Source organism: Zootoca vivipara, chromosome 2 (genome assembly GCF_965207765.1).
Source record: "Zootoca vivipara chromosome 2, rZooViv2.hap1.1, whole genome shotgun sequence".
NCBI lineage: Eukaryota > Metazoa > Chordata > Lepidosauria > Squamata > Lacertidae > Zootoca > Zootoca vivipara.
Genome location: NC_142584.1, coordinates 116,660,061 through 116,680,119, shown reverse-complemented (window position 1 = coordinate 116,680,119; position 20,059 = coordinate 116,660,061). Strand labels below are relative to the sequence as shown.

Below are 20,059 nucleotides of genomic sequence, written 5' to 3'. Positions count from 1 at the left end.
TGCCAGGGGGAGGGAAGGAGGGAGGGAGGCGGCGATTCCCAGCGAGGAGCTTCAATCACTTTCTCTTTCCCTCTCGAGCCTCTGTCCCAAACTTGCGCCTCGAATTCTGCCCGGCGACCGATGTCGTCATCTTCCCGCAGATTTCCGATTGGCGGAATATTATCCCCTCGCCCAATCCCGGTTCCCGCTGCTGATGGTTCCGCAGGCGGGGCAGAGAGCGGGTCTCAGATCGTCAGAGGGAGAAGGACGCCGCTAGAGTAAGAGGAGGAAAAAGGAGCTTCGTTTGGGGGGAGATCATGGGGGTCCTCCTCCGCTGGCCCCCCCTGATCCTGTGGGCGGCTGCCCACCTGCTGATCCTGGACTGCGCAGGTAAGGACTGTGCTCCTGGGCGGGGGGAGAAAATAATTGGCACTCAGCCCTCTTGATGAATTGCATTTCGTGGGCACTGAAAGGGGCGGGCGGGGAGTTTCTGTTCCGAATTGGAGCCGGATCCCTTTCCAAACATCTGTTTCCCAGACTTGTGGCTTGTTTTGTATGCTGTCCGGGGCAGGGACCGCTTCACTGCTTGGCTCGTAGCTCAAGCAAAGAACAAAACGAAATTTGAAAGTGTTGGCCGGATTAATGGTGGGGAGAGTGACTCGCATGTCCCGTCCCCCGACAGCTTCGTGTTGACTCGCGTGTGTGTGTGTGTGAGAGAGAGAGAGAGAGAGAGAGAGAGAGAGAGAGAGAGAGAGAGAGAGAGAGAGAGAGAGAGAGACTTTCCTCTTCTATTTTCTACCTTCCCTCTTCTAATCTAACCCTCAGCCGCTCTTAAAAACTCAGCTAAAAACTCAAGAGACCAGCCTGGGGGTGGGAGGTGGACGGATGTAGAGCTGACTTCATTGCGGGGGGGGGGGAGTCTGAATAAGGGGTCCCCACCCTCAATTCCCAAGGTTCTTTTGTTCAGGAATTCCCTTTCACAGGCACTATCATCATCAGGTTCTTCTGCTTTACAATTGTAACTCCCCCCCCCAACCCTTTCCAGTTGCCTGTCAAACATGTAGTTTTGTAAATTATGCAGGGAGCTTTTCTGTGCCGATTTTGTACGGCCCCTTGTGGACGAAGGGCACAAACAACTCCTGAGAAACAAGGGGGGTCCCCACCCTACAGCCCAGTTCCACTTGAATACCGCCTTCTTTTATATTCTCCCTCACCCCCCCCCCCAAAAAAAATTCAAAAAAGTTGGAGTGTGCCTGGCTTCTGGAGCTCCTAGACATGAATTGCCCTTGCTCAGAATATTCCTGCTCCACCAATTGACTGGCTCTGCATCCTATTCAAGTGTTTGACACAATTAAATTCTTATTTCCACATTCCTGATTGCTGTCTTCGGTGTTTTTCTCCTTTTGGGATTGCCACCCATGTTTTGTTTAACTAAAAAAATGTACATCCTGCTCAATTGTGGTGAAAACTTATTGATATACAAGAAATACAGTAGTAAAATAATAAAAACAGTTGAAAGCATTATAAAATAATTAAAATTAGCAATAAGAGCCCAAAACATGTCAACTTTTACGTATCTGGATAGGTTTGCCCAAAGAAAAATGTTTTAAGCAGACACTCTTGTGAGACCACCTTATTCTACATGGGGAGGGAGAAAGATCTGGAGATACCAGCAGGGCATTTTGGGGAGTGAGAAGGGGGAATAGGATGTTGAGATTATGTGGGGTTTATCCTTGACCCCTGCTGTTTATGAGATGAGGGAGATAATATTTATTTTGTAGTGTGATCCTCTTTATTGAAGAATATGATTATCAAGTTTGGGTTGGTTATTTTCTTACATTTATGCCCCCGCCCAAAAAAATATTGTTTGTTTTTATTTGTAAACTAGTGGAATTCAGCCCGTTAAAATAAACGGGCGCTAGAACAGATTTTATTGATTTTTAGTGTGCAAAGCAGAGAGGCTGGGACCCAAGAGCAGCGCATGGGGTGGAGGGAAGGAGGTCAGGTGGGCCGCTGCTGCCGCCGGAGCTTCAGGGTTGCGAGGGGGGGTAACTTCGTTGCTCCAGCAGGCGGAGCAGAACCGGCCAAACGGTTAACTAAGGCCTGATGTTGCTGAGTCACAGAGCATAATTCATCAACCCAGATCTCTTTATCTGTCGAGACTTATCATATAAACATTAATACCTTCCAGAAGATAATCAAAGAACGGCTGAAATTCATCTGAAGCCCCACTGTCATCGAGTAACTGGGTGGGTGGGACTGATGCTCCAGGGGCAAATGCCCCTTTGTCTGGGATCTGAGGGGTACTTCCCCCACCTGCAGGAATGATGGGAACGGGTGTGCAGCCCCGCCAAAGCGGCGGCCGTGGGAGGGGCCAGCCGGCCACCCCACGCGCTGCCGCCACAGAAAGAGGCCGAATTGTGGCCTTCTTCTGGGCGCCCGCTGCCCAGCTGGGCTCAGCTGAGCGCCCCAACGAAGCGGCGGCTGTGGGAGGGGCCAGCCGGGCCCCCCCCACGCGCCGCCACAGAAAGAGGGCGAATTGCGGCCTTCTTCTGGGCGCCCGCTGCCCAGCTGGGCTCAGCTGAGCGCCCCAACGAAGCGGCGGCTGTGGGAGGGGCCAGCCGGCCCCTCCCACGCGCTGCCGCCACAGAAAGAGGCCAAATTGCGGCCTTCTTCTGGGCGCCCGCTGCCCAGCTGGGCTCAGCTGAGCGCCCCAACGAAGCGGCGGCTGTGGGAGGGGCCAGCCGGCCCCCCCCACGCGCCGCCGCCACAGAAAGAGGCCGAATCACGGCCTTTTCTTGGGCGCCCGCTGCCCAGCTGGGCTCAGCGGAGCGCCCCGACAAAGCGGAGTAAACGGTAGGCAGAGGTGGGGGGGGGAGCGCGCGCATGTGTGCGTCCTGTCTCTCCGTCCAATCCCTGTGTCCCTGGGGTACATGCGCAGTAACCCAGGGACACACGGGACAACTTGGACGCAGGGACACAGGGGCTTTATTATATAGGATAGTTTTTGGGGTTCTCTAATGGAAAATGGTATGAATATAATACTATCATTAGTTTAATACTTGCTTGTTGCATAAGAATTCTCACAGTAACTTACAAAGCTTTAAGAACTAAAGAGTAAGGCCTGTTATTTCTCTGTGAAACCCTCTCTATACAGTATGGGGGGCTGCCCCCTCACTGTGTCTGCTACAGGGCTGGGCAGGGGGGCTTTGGGAGGGCAAAGGGTGGTGGAGACCACTGGTTCCTTCAAGTTCCTCCTCACTTTGGGGGCTCACGTGTGACTCATTTTGTGGCTCTTTGTCTCCCGACCACTGAGAAGAACCGCCTGTGTTGTTTAGCCAGATGCCACAACCAGAGGCAGCTCTTGTGGTTTGAACTGGGGGAAAGCCCTTGTTCTAGGAGGGGGGGGCTGGGAAGTGGGTCCCATTTGATCTTGCCTGAAAGGAAACTGAACTGGACGGAGGTAGCAGAGTCCACAGACCATCAAGGTGTACCTAATTCAAGCAAACTCATCTTGCAGGTTTACGATTCCTTGCACTCTGTTTTCCACTGTGGAACTCCCTCAAAAGATGGTAGATTATCCTTGGAGGTATTTTAGCAGAGGTTGTATGGCCATCTGCCATGGATGCTGCAGTTGAGATGCCAACATTGCAGGAGTCTGGACCTTCAGGGTCCCGTATATGATTTTTATTTTAGTTTTCTAGCTGTTTTGACATGAGTCACTGGCCGAACTCAAGCGGGCTTCTTCCTCTTTGAGGGTGAAGTTGTCCAAATGCATTCAACACAATTTTCACAGGGGTATGATGGGTCCTCAAGGACCGCCTCTTTCCATATGAACCTACCCGGACCATGAGATCATCTTCTGAGGCCCTTCTTCACATGCCTCCACCTTGAGAGGTTCAGAGGGTGAAAACATGAGAACAGGGCCTTCTCTGCAGTGGCTCCCCATCTGTGGAATGCTCTCCCAATGAAAGTTTGCCTGTCACCTTCATTATACACCTTAAGGCGCCAGGCAAAAATGTTCCTTTTTAACAAGGCCTTTGGTTGATTTGATAGACATCCTATGCCCTTTTAAAATGTTGTTTTGTTGGGGGGGGGGCGTGTTATTGGGTTGATGTTTTTATTTTGATTATATATTTTGATTTTGTTCTGTGAACTACCCTGAGACCTCCAGGTATTGAGCGGTATATAAATTCAATAAAGAATAATAATATGCCCCATTTTGCTACCTGAGGCAAAACAGGAATTGCTTCCTCTTCCCCCCTTAGCACCGTGCCCCCCTACCTTCCGCCAGGGAAATGCCCCTTTTCTCACTGAACTCAACTCGACTTCTCCGTCCAGGGGTGGAAAAGATAAGGGGCAACACCAGGCGCCAAGCTCCCTCTTGCCAATAAGGGGGTGTGTTCTGGTGGCAGCAGAAGCAGTGGGGTTGCCTCCTGGGCGGACCAGCTCTGGGTCTGATGCTGAAAGTCTAAGCCAGGCACTCCCAAACTTCAGCCCTCCAGATGTTTTTGACTACAATTCCCATCATCCCTGACCACTGGTCCTGTTAGCTAGGGATCATGGGAGTTGTAGGCCAAAACATCTGGAGAACCGCAGTTTGGGAATGCCTGTTCTATGCTCAGCTCCCTCCCCTCCAAACTCTCCCCAAATCTTTGTTGGCTACAGGTAGGTAGCCGTGTTGGTCTGAGTCGAAGCAAAATAAAAAAATTCCTTCAGTAGCACCTTAAAGACCAACTAAGTTTATATTTTGGTATGAGCTTTCGTGTGCATGCACACTTCTTCAGATACACTAGAAACAGAAGTGTCAGACCCTATATATATACAGAGGGTGGTGGGGGTGGGTGGGAATGGGAGATGGGCTGATGGGAGTGGTAAACCTGTAGATGGGTGTTAATGGCTGCTGATGGCTGCAATTAGTCCTGGGCTGAGGTGCTAAAGAAAGCTTGATCATGCATAATGAGATAAGAATCCGATATCTCTATTCATCCCAGGTGCTTCCATGGTTTTAAGCTTGGTAATGATTTCCAATTCAGCAACTTCCCTTTCCAGTCTGTTCCTGAAATTTCTCTGTAATAAAACAGCTGCTTTGAGATCTTGTATAGAATGCCTGTTGTCTTTGTCCATGGAGTTTTCTTGGCAGGGATACTGGAGTGGCTTGCCAGTTCCTTCTCCAGGTGGATCACGTTTAGTCAAAACTCTCCACTATGACCTGTCCATCTTGGGTGGCCCTGCATGGCATAGCTCATAGCTTCTCCGAGTTATTCAAGCCCCTTCGCCACGACAAGGCATTGATCCATGAAGGCTGTCCAACGAGGCCTTACAAATAGCGGAGGAGAGGAGGCAAGCAAAATGCAAGGGAGATAGGGAAAGATACAGGAAACTGAATGCAGATTTCCAAAAAGCAGCAAGGAGAGACAAGAGGGTCTTCTTAAATGAGCAATGCAAAGAAATAGAGGAAAACAATAGAATGGGGAAAACCAGAGATCTGTTCAAGAAAATTGGAGATATGAAAGGAACATTTCGTACAAAGATTACCATAATCAAGGACAAAAGTGGTAAGGACCTAACAGAAGCAGAAGACATCAAGAAGAGGTGGCAAGAATACACAGAGGAATTATACCAGAAAGATATGGAGGTCTCGTACACCCCGGGTAGTGTGGTTGCTGACCTTGAGCCAGACATCTTGGAGAGTGAAGTCAAATGGGCCTTAGAAAGCACTGCTAATAACAAGGCCAGTGGAAGTGATGATATTCCAGCTGAACTATTTAAAATTTTAAAAGATGATGCTGTTAAGGTGCTACACCCAATATGCCAGCAAGTTTGGAAAACTCAGCAATGGCCAGAGGATTGGAGAAGATCAGTCTACATCCCAATTCCAAAGAAGGGCAGTGCCAAAGAATGCTCCAACTACCGCACAATTGCGCTCATTTCACACGCTAGCAAGGTTATGCTCAAAATTCTACAAGGCAGGCTTAGGCAGTATGTGGACCGAGAACTCCCAGAAGTGCAAGCTGGATTTCGAAAGGGCAGAGGAACCAGAGACCAAATAGCAAACATGCGCTGGATTATGGAGAAAGCTAGAGAGTTCCAGAAAAACGTCTACTTCTGCTTCATTGATTATGCAAAAGCCTTTGACTGTGTCGACCACAGCAAACTATGGCAAGTTCTTAAAGAAATGGGAGTGCCTGATCACCTCATCTGTCTCCTGAGAAATCTCTATGTGGGACAAGAAGCTACAGTTAGAACTGGATATGGAACAACTGATTGGTTCAAAATTGGGAAAGGAGTACGACAAGGTTGTATATTGTCTCCCTGCTTATTTAACTTATATGCAGAATTCATCATGCGAAAGGCTGGACTAGATGAATCCCAAGCCGGAATTAAGATTGCCGGAAGAAATATCAACAACCTCAGATATGCAGATGACACAACCTTGATGGCAGAAAGCGAGGAGGAATTAAAGAACCTTTTAATGAGGGTGAAAGAGGAGAGCGCAAAATATGGTCTGAAGCGCAACATCAAAAAAACCAAGATCATGGCCACCGGTCCCATCACCTCCTGGCAAATAGAAGGGGAAGAAATGGAGGCAGTGAGAGATTTTACTTTCTTGGGCTCCTTGATCACTGCAGATGGTGACAGCAGTCACGAAATTAAAAGACGCCTGCTTCTTGGGAGAAAAGCAATGACAAACCTAGACAGCATCTTAAAAAGCAGAGACATCACCTTGCCGACAAAGGTCCGTATAGTTAAAGCTTTGGTTTTCCCAGTAGTGATGTATGGAAGTGAGAGCTGGACCATAAAGAAGGCTGATCGCCGAAGAATTGATGCTTTTGAATTATGGTGCTGGAGGAGACTCTTGAGAGTCCCATGGACTGCTAGAAGATCAAACCTATCCATTCTTAAGGAAATCAGCCCTGAGTGCTCCCTGGAAGGACAGATCGTGAAGCTGAGGCTCCAATACTTTGGCCACCTCATGAGAAGAGAATCCTTGGAATAGACCTTGATGTTGGGAAAGATGGAGGGCACAAGGAGAAGGGGACGACAGAGGACAAGATGGTTGGACAGTGTTCTCGAAGCTACGAACATGAGTTTGACCAAACTGCGGGAGGCAGTGGAAGACAGGAGTGCCTGGCGTGCTATGGTCCAGGGGGTCACGAAGAGTCGGACACGACTAAACGACTAAACAACAACAGCAACAACAACAACAACAACAACAACAACATAGAATGTCCTGGGAGATTGAAGTGTTCTCCTACTGGTTTTTCAGTCTTATGGTTCCTGATGTCAGATTTATGTCCATTTATCCTTTGGCATAGGGTTTGGCCTGTTTGTCCAATATAGAGAGCTGAAGGGCACCATTGGCATTTGATGGCATACACAATGTTAGAAGATGAGCAATTAAATAGTCCTGAGATGGTATGTTGGATGTTGTTGGGGCCAGTAATGATGTTGTCCGGGTGTATGTGGCAGCAAAGTTGGCATCTGGGTTTATTGCAGGCTCTGGTACCAGTGTCCATGTTAAGTCTGGTGGTTGTATTATTGTGGGTGAGGAGTTGTTTAAGAGTGGGTGGCTGTCTGTAGGCAATGAAAGGTCTTCCTCCCAGAGCTTGAGAAAGGGAGCTGTCATTGTCCAGGAGAGGCTGTAGATCTCTGATGAACCTGCTGCAAGACAGACCCAAAAAAGAAAATAACAGAACACCACTAGTCATCACATACAGCTCCCAAGTTAAAACAGTACAACGCATCATCAGAGATCTACAGCCTCTCCTGGACAATGACTGCTCCCTTTCTCAAGCTCTGGGAGGAAGACCTTTCATTGCCTACAGACAGCCACCCAATCTTAAACAACTCCTCACAGATTAGTTTTTCACGGATTCTTATCTCATTATGCATGATCAAGCTTTCTTTAGCACCTCAGCCCAGGACTAATTGCAGCCATCAGCAGCCATTAACACCCATCTACAGGTTTACCACTCCCATCAGCCCATCTCCCATTCCCACCCACCCCCACCACCCTCTGTATATATATAGGGTCTGACACTTCTGTTTCTAGTGTATCTGAAGAAGTGTGCATGCACACGAAAGCTCATACCAAAATATAAACTTAGTTGGTCTTTAAGGTGCTACTGAAGGAATTTTTTTATTTTGCTTTGTTGGCTGTTACTGTGGAACTCATTAGGCCACCTGGTGGCCAGAGCTGGTACAGCCTGCAGGAAAGTGAGCCATTTTGGGGATAGGGTCTTCCTTTGCCACGCTCTGTCCCCCTTCCTGTGTTCGATCTCATGAAGGGGCATGTGTGAGAAAGGGGATGTGGGGCCACCTGTTGAGATCTGACCCCAAAGTTGCATTTGTCCTCCTGCCCCTGCTATCACTGTGGGGCCATCTTTCTCAAGTGGGGAACCCGCTCTGTGGGTGGTAGCTCAGACCACAACGTGGAAAGATTGCAAACATTGTAACATTGAACCATTTAAGCACTGATTATCCAAAGGGGATCCAGGAAGGATCCTGGAAATTACAGGCCAATTAACTTTACACCTGTCCCTGGGAAACTGGTGGAAAGTGCAGGAAACTCGCAACTGGAATGCCTTTATCTTGTACTGATTTCAACTTCATGCTGTTGACAGCTGGCCTGTTGGAATCACACAAATTATATATGCAGGAGGCAGAGAGCTCTTTTTGTGCAAGGTTTTCCCAGCACCGAAAGAGCTTTGAAGCTCTCTGCCTTGCATCCTAGACTCTGGTAGGTTCTCATGAGATCTTGTGGGGCTGTCCTGAGTTCCCATGAGGTCTTGCCAAAGCCTCCCAGAGCCCAGGAAGCAAGACCTGGGTCAGACCTGTTCAGTGCATGGCTCCAGAAGGTCAGATTGTGGGGCGGCTCCAAGGGAGTGGCTTAACTAGGCCCGTTTCTGCATATATGAGCCATCCCAAGAAGAGAAGGAGAGCTTGCTTCAGGCCAGTGGCCAGCCTAGTCCAGCATCCCGTTCTCACAGTGGCCCCCCAGGTGAAAGCTCTTCTTTGGGTTCTTACATTAAGTCTGTGAAATCATATTTTATATTATGCACTTGCCTTGCCCACAAAAGGTCCCTGGTTCAATCCCTGAGAACGAGGCCGCATCCTGAGTCCCTGGGGAGCCACTTCCAGTCAGAGTGGACAGTATGAGGCAGCTTCCTGTTCTCCCATCTATGGATGTTGCTTTGTGTGGTCACCCCTCCATCCACTTACCAGGCCTGAGCCTGTTTAGCTTCAGTTTGGTGCCTGCATCCTCAGCCTTCAGACCATGTTGTGGGAGCTCTCATCAGCTTGGTGCTTGCAAGTGGGGGGGGCAATTCCTGCCCCCTTGGCTAAAGGGGAGGGGCTGGCCTCTCTCTCCCTCACATGGAGCCTCAGCAGAGACATGCAGAGATTTAGACATGCTGCCTGGCAGAGCATTTTCTCGCCCACTGCCCCATTGGCTCTTGTTGTTACTTGTATTTATATCCTATCTTTTCCCCTTCCAACACTATGATTCTTAGGCTCCTTTGCTCTGCCTCCTCTATGTTTAAGGGCAGGTCTACAAACTCCCCCAAACCCTGCTGAATTTTGGATCTCCTAATTTAGGGCTGCTGCCTGTAATACAGCAGGATTAGGGTGCTTCCTTCATCTGCAGAACCCCTAACTCTCTGCCCCCTCTCTCTTCCTTTCCAGGCTCCACTTCTCACTCCCTGCGCTACTTCCTCACAGCCGTGTCTGAGCCTGGCCAGGGGCTGCCCCAGTTCATTGCTGTGGGGTACGTGGATGACCAGCAATTTGTTCAGTACGACAGTGACACCAAGAAGGCACTGCCTCGTGTCCCCTGGATAAGGAAGGTGGAAAAGGAGGATCCTCAGTACTGGGACAGTCAGACTCAGGTTGCTCAGGGTCAAGAGCTGGTGTTCAGGGTGAACCTGGAAACTGCAAGGAATCGCTACAACCAGAGCGGAGGTGAGTGGAAGGCAGGAGAGGCACAGAGGCACGCTTCCCTCCCAAGTATCCTTCCCTCCAGGGGCCAGAATTGCAGGGAGGGGGCTTCAATGAGACAAGGAAATGGAGGGTGGGGGGTCTCCACCCAGGGCAGAAGCTTCTTCCCCTTCCCTTCTGATCAGTTCATAACTGCAGGAATGGAGGAGGGCAGAGGGAAGATCCCATTCAAGGTCTCAATGGGGGCTGGGATGGTGTGGGGTGGAGGGGACAGAGAATGAGACTTTGAGGGGGGGAGAGACCCTCCAGAATGACACTCTCTGGACCTCCACATCCTCCCAAGGAAATGTCTCCATTGCCAGCCCTTCCTTGCATGCTAGGCTCAGCTTAGGCCTTCTGAGGTGGAAATCTGTCTAGTTCATTTTCTTCTGGGAGGGAAAGAGAAGGGTGGGAATCCTGAGGCTGAGACAAGCAAGCCTTGAGTTCGGGTCCTGCTTAAGGAGAAGCCAGCTGCCCAGACAGAGGTTCTGATTGGCTGACGCTTCTGACCATCACCAAGCCCCTCCCACTTCCTTGCACAGTGTTGAAAGAGAAGCCTTTTTAAGGAACACAAATGGACTGGGTTTTGGGGGTCAGAGTGGCAAATACATGGTTAAAAGAATAGGCATGGTGGGCATCTGAAGTGGAGGTGTAGACAGGAGCCCCCAAGGTCTTCCTGCAGCCTGAGACAGGGAATCCCCAGAAGATCTACACTGGCAATTATTAGCCGGGCCTGTCCTGTGTCCAAAAGGAGCATTAGGCCAGAACTGGATCAGAGCCCATTGAGATCAGAAATAATCTGTTGCCTAAGTACTTTGGGTTGTGTTATTTTGGGAGTTTCACTCTCTCTGATTTTAGTTGGAAAACTTATGGCCTGGGAGGGAAGGAGCCCCACTGAACTCCATGGGACTTGCTTCTGAGTAAACCTGCATAAGATCCCACATCTCCAGCATTTATTATCCATCTGTACTTACTTTATTGTCTCGCAGTCTTAGGGATGTGTAACAGGACCCTTTAGAAAGGTCCTTCACCCCCTTGGTCCAGTTATGGTGATTTCTGCCACACTCCTGCCCCATCCAGCCTTGGAATCATTTAAACTCAGTAGAAGCTGGTAGACCTCTGGCCAAAGCCTCTTGGCACACATTTTTGTTTTTTAAACTTCCTTCTGAAATGAGTCAAAAGATGTTAGGGTCATTCCACGTCAGTTCAATGCGGTCTTGTCACCCACCATCTCGGATTTTGATGAAACTTGGTGTAAACCCTTCCCTTACGGTTGAAAGAAACCCCCTTTAATTTTTTCCCTCCATCTCAAACGGTTTTAATTTTATAGCACTTCAAAGTTTTGTGAAATCTGCGTTTCTGTCCCTCTTGAGATCCTCAGCCTTCTGTATATGTATATATATACACCGGCACTCAAAAGATTTTATAAAAACCTTAAAAAATTATATATGTAGTTTATTTGGTGCAAAAACTAGGTTTAGAAAACCTAAATTTTCAGCGTGTGGGAATGATTATAATCAAAAAAAATTGATTGTGAAAATTATTGTTTTTTGTTTTTATTATGTTTTTTTAGCATTGTAGGGGGGAAATGGCTACTGGGTACAACTTTCCTACAATCCATAGCTGTGATAGAAAAAATTAATGAAACCAAGTTGTTCATCTTAAAAATAGAATTAATACAGTATTGGTTATTATAGGTTTGTTTCCCCCCTGAAGTGCAGACTTGTTTTTAGTTTTGGGGAATTTAAAATTATGAAAATTGAAGACTGGAGTAAATTTATGCAATATTTAAATGATCATTGCAATCAATTAACAACACTAGCAGGATAGTAAGAAGTCTTGTAATGTATACAATTAGTATCTTTTTACCTTTATTTAAAGATTGAGATAAATTTAAAAAGAAAATGTAGATTTGAAAAATGTATAAATGTGAGGATATATGAGGAATTTTGAAAGCGGGATGGAGGGAAGTCGGTAAGCTCAAATGAGCAAAAAATTAATAGAAGGAATAATTTGATTGTATTTGAATATATAAAATGGAAATGCAATAAAATATTTTTTAAAAAATTAAAATTATGAAAATTATGAAAATTAGCTATATCGTGAAATCAATAAAAAAATTCAGTCAGAAACTTTAAATGCTGACAAGTAAGGTAATAAGACCTAGTAAGAAAAAGAATACAGTAAAAGAATTTAGAATTATGCATTATATTCAACTATGCAAGATTACATGATCCCCAGTTTCTTTTTCAGAATATTATTGCATACAAAGACATGTCTATCTTTTTATTGCGGGGGGATGATGTTTGGGTGCCATCTTGAAATAATGGATGCATGGAGTCACTTTAACATTTATGTTAAATATATTGAGACGTAATTCAATATGAGGGAAAAGACTGACAGGCTGTGAAGTCGCAAGGGATGCTCCTCTTGGACAGGAAGGGAAACCCACCCACCCCTCCCCCGCCTCCAGGGAGTTGGGAGAATCCACTAGGGCTTGTTGGGGGGGGGAGAAAGTTTGAGGCATGAGAGAGAGGAGGGCAATTAAAGGGGGTCTTTAGAGGCTCAGGATTGTAGTGTTTGCCTCAGTGAACGTGTTATGATGCCGGTTGATTTTTCTCACCTCTGACTGCTGCCTCTTCTCTCAGTCTGAGGCCAATAAATCCTTTTTACTGGGCTCTTTTGCTGATGGGGGGAGGGGCTGCTCTGACCCCCCTTGACCTCATGGGCCTCTTTTGGTTCTTCCAGGGATCCACACCTTTCAGTGGATGTTTGGCTGTGAGCTGAGTTCAGACGGGCGCAAAGGAGTGCATGAACAGCTCAGCTATGATGGGAGGGACTTCATCGCCTTCGACAAGGAGACCCTCACCTGGACGGCAGCCGATATGGGGGCCCAAGCGACCAAGAGGAAGTGGGATGCTGAATTGGCCTTCAACCAGGGCAAGAAGCACTACCTGGAGGAGATTTGCATTGAGTGGCTGCAGAGATACCTGGACTATGGGAATGAGACTCTGCTGAGGACAGGTGAGGGGTGGGGGCAATGGGGGTGGGGAGGGGGGCTCAGTGGGGCAGTTTCCCTACCAGCTCCCCCCCCCTTAACAGTCTTCCTTTCTGGACCAAAGAGCAAACACTTTTCTTGGTGGTGGTGGCAGAAAGAAGTTTGGGGCTCTGGGAGGAGAAAGGGGGTCATTTTAGACTATGATGGGGGGGGGAGATGTTTAAAATCAGCCCCACGTGTCCCTTTGGCTAGAATAAGGGATGGCAAAAGGCAAATGGGGGGCACAAAGAAACAGTAGGGAACTGGCCAGCAAAGCAAAATGCATTTTAAATTAAGTAAAAAAAGAAAATTGAAATGGACAGATTTGAGGCAGGATACAGAAAAACCTTTTGCCTTTACACTTGGGTATGTACCTATGGGGAAAGTCTTTAAAACTAAATTAATTAACCTTTTTAAAAAAATAGAAAATGTGTGGGGAGCTCATAAAATATGGATGCAGCCCCTCACTAAGACTATAGGTTAGCCACTTGTGGCCTAGAAGCAGAAAACCTGCACATATATTTTTTATTTGTGAGGAATACTACTTTTTTCCATGGGGAACATTCAGAGGTCCTCAACCCCGTGCCTTGAAATGGTACAGTCCACTCTTCCGCCTCAAGAATCTGGCACAGGGGCCAATCACATGATCAAGTGTTTTGACTGGCTTTCTTCCTGTCTCTCTTTATTAGCTTTGCTAAAATGAAAAGTAATTAAGAATGAAATAATTCTAGCACCCTCCCTTTTTGAGGAATGACACATACGTATGTATTAGCCGTGCTTAGAGAGATCTGAGCAACTTCATCCATGGGGGCCTGGTGATAATTCACCCCAGAGACGCTGAGCACATTTGTTGAGGTTGAGGATTTCACCTCAAAAGCCACACTGAAGTGTTTTAAAGGGTGACAATTTTCAAAGGAGGCTGGAAATCATCCTCTTTGGGGCGGAGGTTCTGCTGAGCACAGGTGAGGGGGTGGTTGAGGTGGGGAGGCCTTGTTTTGGGTTTCTGTGGGGAAAGGGCTTGAACTTCCTTCCTTCCTGCTCCCCCCAGCAGAGTCACATCGCCTCCTAGGCAGAGTTAACCAATCCAGGCACTGCAAAGCGGGTGGGAGCCCGGGACAGCCCCTTCAGACAACAGCTACCCAGGGAGCCAGTTTTTAAACAAGGATTATATTCTGCAAATCGTGCCTAAAGCCAAAAATGTGTATAGTCAAACCACATTGGATTCAAGGGCTATTGGGTTTGCCTGCCCCCTTCCCACCCACTTTTTGGCTTTTACAATATTTTTTGTCAATATTTTTTGTAAAGCTAAATAAAAAAATTCCTTCAGTAGCACCTTAAAGACCAACTAAGTTTTTATTTTGGTATGAGCTTTCGTGTGCATGCACACTTCTTCAGATACAGCTTTTTTGTAAAGCTGTATGTGCACAAGTTAAATGTGCATAAGTTGCTGGCTTTCTGGGCCTCTTCGTCTGCCATTTCCACTCCAGGGGAGGCTGCCGTGGAGAAGGGAGATGGGCCCTTTCAAACCTTGGGGCCCTTTCAGGGCAGGTGGGAGAACTAGAAAGGAGCTCTGTCTTTCCCAGGGCTGTTGGCTTTGTTCACTAACTATTGAGAAGTCCTGGAGAACAGAGAGCAGCGAGTCCAGCATTTCTTCCCCCTCAAGAGAGGAACCAGGATCAGCTCATTGGGACCACAAGTAGTGTTAGAGTTTTCAAGATGATAAATGAATTTGATTTGTACCCAGTCCTCCCTCCCAAAGGAGTCTGCTTTGGCAAAGAAAGGATAAAACATTTAAAAACAGTTCCAGCATAGACACTGACAGGGGAAGATGCCAAGAGAGGTCGAGGAATTCCATTTATTTGCAGTTCTTTTTAATTTCAGCAGATGTGAGGAGATTCTGACACTCTGGGAGGCAGGCTTAGGTTGTCCCTTGGGTTTCTGCTCTTAAAGAACGCAGGATTCCTTCAGGTCAGGCTCCCGTTGTGGATGTCTATCTGTAAACCCCAATATGGCCCTTTTTGCAGAGGCTCCGGTGGTGAAGGTGACCAGGAAGGCAGACTATGACAGCCTGGAGACCCTTGTTTGCCAAGTCCACGGCTTCTACCCCAAGGAGATTGATGCCAACTGGGTGAAGGACGGGGAGGTCTGGCAGGAGGGCACCTCCCGAGGATTGGTCGCCCCCAACTCAGACGGGACCTACTATGTCTTGCTCAGTGTCAAGATCGACCCCGAGGAGAGGGACCGCTTCCGGTGCCGCGTGGAGCATGACAGCCTGGAGAAGCCTCTGGATGTGGCCTGGGAGAAGCCAGGTGAGAGACAGACAGACAGACAGGAGGGGAAGGGGTGGGTTCTGGGAGGGGGATTCTCACCCAACTCCTCCCTTCAGCAGCAGCACAACTCAGATGGGGAACCCCCAGTTGGATCCTGTCTATGTCTTTGGAGGTAGTAATTGGAACCTGGAGATTTTGACAGAGATGCAGCCTTTTCTGGCAAGTGTCTCCTAGGCCTTCGACTCAAATTGGATTTTGTAGGTAAAAACTGGCCGTCGCTTTTTTACTTTAAGCCCAAGTAGTTGTGATGTCACAGATTGTTGGCAGATATTTTACTTCTTCAGAATCAAACTTACAGTCACTGCAACTGAAAAAGGGGCAATGAACTTAAGAGGGAACCCCAGACTGACTGTACTTTACAGTGAAAAAGATTCTCACTCGCTCTTCCTCACAATCACGCCCAGCTAGAAAAACTGATATTCATCCCCACTCAGCCCAAATACCCGCACACCGCTGGGAAGAGCAAGGAGGGTTTTTTTTTAATAATGCTTGTCTCACACACACCACCGGGAAAGCAGAATATCTAGCAGCAAAACACATCCCCACCAAGACCTCAGAGACTCCTTCTCACAAGCAGGCAAGTGAGGATTATGGAAGTGGCCCTTGAGCCAAAGACACACACAGGAAGGCGAGAGGGGGCCAGGGCTCTTGTCTTGTGCTCATTCACCACTGCTACGGACTTCAGAGATTCAACCAAAGAAAAAAAACCTGGACATTGCGTCTCATTTTAAAAAAAATTATGGACAGACATTTTAAGTCTGAAAAAGAGGGCTTGTCTAGGAAAACCCGGACGTATGGCAACCCTATACAAGATGCTTTTTTCGAGGGTCTGTGCCTTCCCTGAAGGCCTGTAATGCTGGGCTCTTGGGGGGGGGGTCTCAGAGAGGAGGGAATCCCTTCCTATCAGGGTCATGACACAGAAGGCTGAAGCGCATGAGGAGGAGGAGACCTGCTTTTAAGTCTTGAGTCTGTGATAAAACAGATGTGCCTGTCACCTGTCTTCCTTAAATGAATTGTTTACAGGTAGGTAGCCGTGTTGGTCTGAGTCGAAGCAAAATAAAAAAATTCCTTCAGTAGCACCTTAAAGACCAACTAAGTTTATATTTTGGTATGAGCTTTCGTGTGTATCTGAAGAAGTGTGCATGCACACGAAAGCTCATACCAAAATATAAACTTAGTTGGTCTTTAAGGTGCTACTGAAGGAATTTTTTTATTAAATGAATTGGTTATTTTGAAGACCTCTAATGCTGGACTCTGGTGGAAATGAACTCCCTTGTATCAGGGCCACTACACAGAGGACCTTGGCCTGTTAGGAGAGAGAAAGAGTGTCTGCTTGAGGCCTTAGGGAGCTGTTGCCACCAGTCTGAATAAAATGTCTCTTATCTCCTTTTAGTAAACCTGGGGCTCATTGTGGGAGCCATTGTGGGTGTCCTGGCTGCCATCTTGCTGGTCTCTGGGATCATCTTCTTCATCCGCAGTAAGTAAACCCTGAACACGTTTGCTGCCTCTCATGTGTCCTTCTGTTTTAGCCTCCAACTGGGAATGTGCTGGTGGAGCCTTCCTGGCAACTGCCCCTTGTATCCCTACAGAGACCCTTCTCCATAAAAGCACCCTTTGAGCATGGGCCAAAAGTCATGGTGGTCATAGCTTTGCACTCACTGTGTGCTCAGGAAATTCACTTCCCACCTGATGTTTTAATCCACCCTGAGCCTTCAATCCTGCAGACACTTACCAGGGAGCCTTCCTTACATATCTTTAGGTGCCAGGCAAAAATGTTTCTCTCCGACCAGGCCTTTGGCCTTTTAAATGTGAGTTAACTGGTTTGTTTTTGTTTAATTATGTATTTTGTGCTCTCATTTTGAATTTTTATTTGGGGAATCACCGAAATAATAATCTGAAAAGGAATGAGTGAAGGGACTGGATAATGTTTCCTTCCAGCCTCTTGGAATTTATCCACTACCTCGTTTCCCCGTGTTGATATTCTAATTTAATTTTCTCATTTTTTCCCCTACTTCTTTGTAACTTGAGTTCCTTGAAAATCTCCCCTTCTGGGCTCACCTTCCTTGGAGGTGTTTGGAAGAGACAAGAGGAGCATGTGCTGGGAAGGTTTCAGCATCTGAGAGCCAGATTGTCGAAATGGGATTGTGTGGCCTCTGGAATTCCCTTCCAACTCTGACCTTCTGCTTTTGTCTTCTCAGGGAAACGGAGCGAGAAATCAGCCTACAAAGCCGCCTCAAGTGAGTGACTCCTCCCCTCTCTCTGTCTGACATATTTCCCCCAATATGGAGCAGTAACAGGTTACAAACAGACAAAACTAAACCTGGTGGTGACCTAGTCCTTAAGCACAAGACCCTGATGGAAAGCTTAAGCCTTTTTGCTCAGCCTGTCTGTGGGCAGCAAGGGGTCCCTCAGGGCCAGGACAAGGCTGTAGAGAGACTGTCGGCTGAGGGATGGGCTCCAAAAAGCAACAGGAGGAAGAGCCGATGGTGTGGGGAGAGAGAGGGATCTCTGGTTGTTTACTACCGGTATATCCTGAAGCTAAAGATTTGGTTGGTTGGCAAGTCTGTGGATGTCAGGAACCCTCCCCTCCTGAATTGGAATCACTGCTCCCCCCTCCGCCTTCTGCCTTTCTGCCCCCTTCCTGCCCAGATCACACCCACCCCAGCTCTAGTCCCCCGCTGCCTCCATGCCAGGCTGTGCCCATCTCTCTTTGCCCTCCAGTGTCTGCTTCTTCCAATGCTGTTGTTCAGCCCCCTTGCCTCTGGGCTGCCTGTCCCTCAACATCCCCAGATTGAGACTGATTTGGGGATGGGGTTGGAAGGAGGGAGGAGAAGGGCTGGGGGATGGGATCTCCCTCCTCGGAATCCTGACTCCTGTGTTTCCTCCCTTTTGCAGCAAGCGACCAGGGGTCCGACAGCTCCACCAGGGGTAAGTGGGGGTGCAGGTGGGGGCAAAGTGAGGTTCTTGCAGAAGACTCTGTGGGGAACATCCCCAAATGGGGAAAAGCTGCTTTCCTGTTACCTACCTTGGGGTTTCCAAGAGTGACATAACGTAATCTGGAGTGTCCATTGAGCTGAAAATAGCTCTCGTGACTCATTCTGCCTGTCCATCTGAGCTCCACAGAGGATCCCCTCCATCTGACAAATGGGTTCTACCCAGGATCTGAATGAGAGTCACATTTTAGGTTCTGGAAGGGATTTTTCCTTCCAGTAGGACTGATTTGTTTCCTTTCGGTATTCCCCCAAAGTGTGCAGCTTGGCTCACTTTCTTGAGCTGCCCTCTGCAGGCATTTGCTCTGCAATCCCATTTTGGTGGTGTTCCTAGCATATTTTAGGTCTGAGTTCACATGATGAGGGATGGTGGCTTTCCTTGTGAGGCTGGACTAGACGGCCTTTGGGATCCCTCTAGCTCTGTAATGCTGATGCCCCCAAACCATGATGTTTGCTTAACTTTGAAACACTCCTGTTCTTTATTTCTGCAGCTTCAGACCAGCCCAGTGTGTGAGATGAGACCAGAAGGAGCCTGTCCAAGTTTGGCTGTGAATTGCAGAGGCTCAGAGCCCCTCCTGTCCTTTCATGCTGTTTATGATGCTCGTTAATCCTGGCTCTCACCCTGCCATTCTGACTCCAGCTGTAACTTGAATTTGAGGATAATCACGTTTTTCGGATGGTTTTTGGCCAATTTTGCTTTGCAGCTGATTTTCAGAAATGTGTTTGCATTAATCAGAAATGTGTCAAATATGTGCAACTAAAAGTTTTAAAAGGAAAGGCAAGATTGAGCATGACTTGCAGGGATTTTGATGGTATCTCTTGATTCCTTGTTGGTGTGGTTCTCTCCACAAGCCCTTCCCCAACCTTCCATCCCTCGCTTGCCATCCAAATTGAAGGAAAGGCAACATTTGAGAACTGCTTTAGGGGTATTATGCATGAAATAGGCTTTGTTGTTACTGCCTATTGGGCCGCCCAGCCTTTGGCTAAGAAGAGGCAGGTCAGGAGCTGCATGGCCAAAGTTTGATCTGAAAGAAGGAGCCCCTTCTTTTTGCCTGCAGTTCATGAAACTTGTTGCCTGGTCCCCACAGCCTTCTAGGAGGGGTGACCCACTGAGTCAGACCACACGAACTCTTCAGAGTAAACTGGTTTCGTTGCCTTCAATTTGCCTTATTTTTATCTCACCCATTCTTGCTTTTTCACCTGTGGCCCTTGAGCAGGCTTCCTCAAACTTGGCCTTCCAGATGTTTTGAGACTACAATTCCCATCATCCCTTACCACTGGTCCTGCTAGCTAGAGATCACGGGAGTTGTAGGCCAAAAACCTCTGGAGGGCAGAGATTGAGGAACATGCTTTGCCTCTGCGGTTCCCTCCATATGATTCCCACCATCTCCCTTCCCTTCTCATAGCCTGACATTGCTTAAGGAGACTCTTTCGTAGAAATAAGAGTGCAATAATTCTTTTAGACCTCTTTTCGATCTTCTTGCCTAACCCAATGGATTTGCTGCACCTTGCTTTGAAGACACTGGATGTAATTATTATTATTAATACAGTACTTTTATAATATCCGTTTGACTTAAATAAACCCTTCTTCTTTAGTGGTTCTTTCCTTCTTATCACAGGATTTCCAGAGATTTTGAAGTTCCTGAGAATATTCAGACTCTGGCAGGGAGGTGCCAATAATTGGTCTTCCTTTGCAAAGTGTCTGAAGAACTAGAGTCCAAAGCGAGATGGAGACATACTGTAAT

The 20,059-nt window shown here is 47.6% G+C and overlaps 1 protein-coding gene across 1 annotated transcript; it reads left to right on the top strand.

Annotated features, from left to right (window-relative positions):
* The first annotated feature begins 226 nt into the window (after positions 1 to 226).
* LOC118081333 (class I histocompatibility antigen, F10 alpha chain-like) lies at positions 227 to 19,909 on the top strand. The gene is made up of 8 exons (XM_088664175.1): positions 227 to 369; positions 9,667 to 9,942; positions 12,706 to 12,981; positions 15,019 to 15,303; positions 16,718 to 16,801; positions 17,523 to 17,561; positions 18,220 to 18,252; positions 18,806 to 19,909. The coding sequence occupies exons 1-8, from the start codon at positions 297 to 299 to the stop codon at positions 18,826 to 18,828; spliced, it is 1,089 nt and encodes a 362-aa protein (XP_088520301.1). The 5' UTR covers positions 227 to 296; the 3' UTR covers positions 18,829 to 19,909.
* The last annotated feature ends 150 nt before the right edge of the window (positions 19,910 to 20,059 follow it).

What these genes read in the sequence shown, in the direction of transcription:
- LOC118081333 (XM_088664175.1), top strand. Translation starts at nt 297, where the DNA reads ATGGGGGTCCTCCTCCGCTGGCCCCCCCTGATCCTGTGGGCGGCTGCC. An exon ending in TCGCTACAACCAGAGCGGAG is followed by an intron (nt 9,943 to 12,705) that starts GTGAGTGGAAGG and finishes TGGTTCTTCCAG; the next exon opens with GGATCCACACCTTTCAGTGG. An exon ending in GATCATCTTCTTCATCCGCA is followed by an intron (nt 16,802 to 17,522) that starts GTAAGTAAACCC and finishes TTGTCTTCTCAG; the next exon opens with GGAAACGGAGCGAGAAATCA.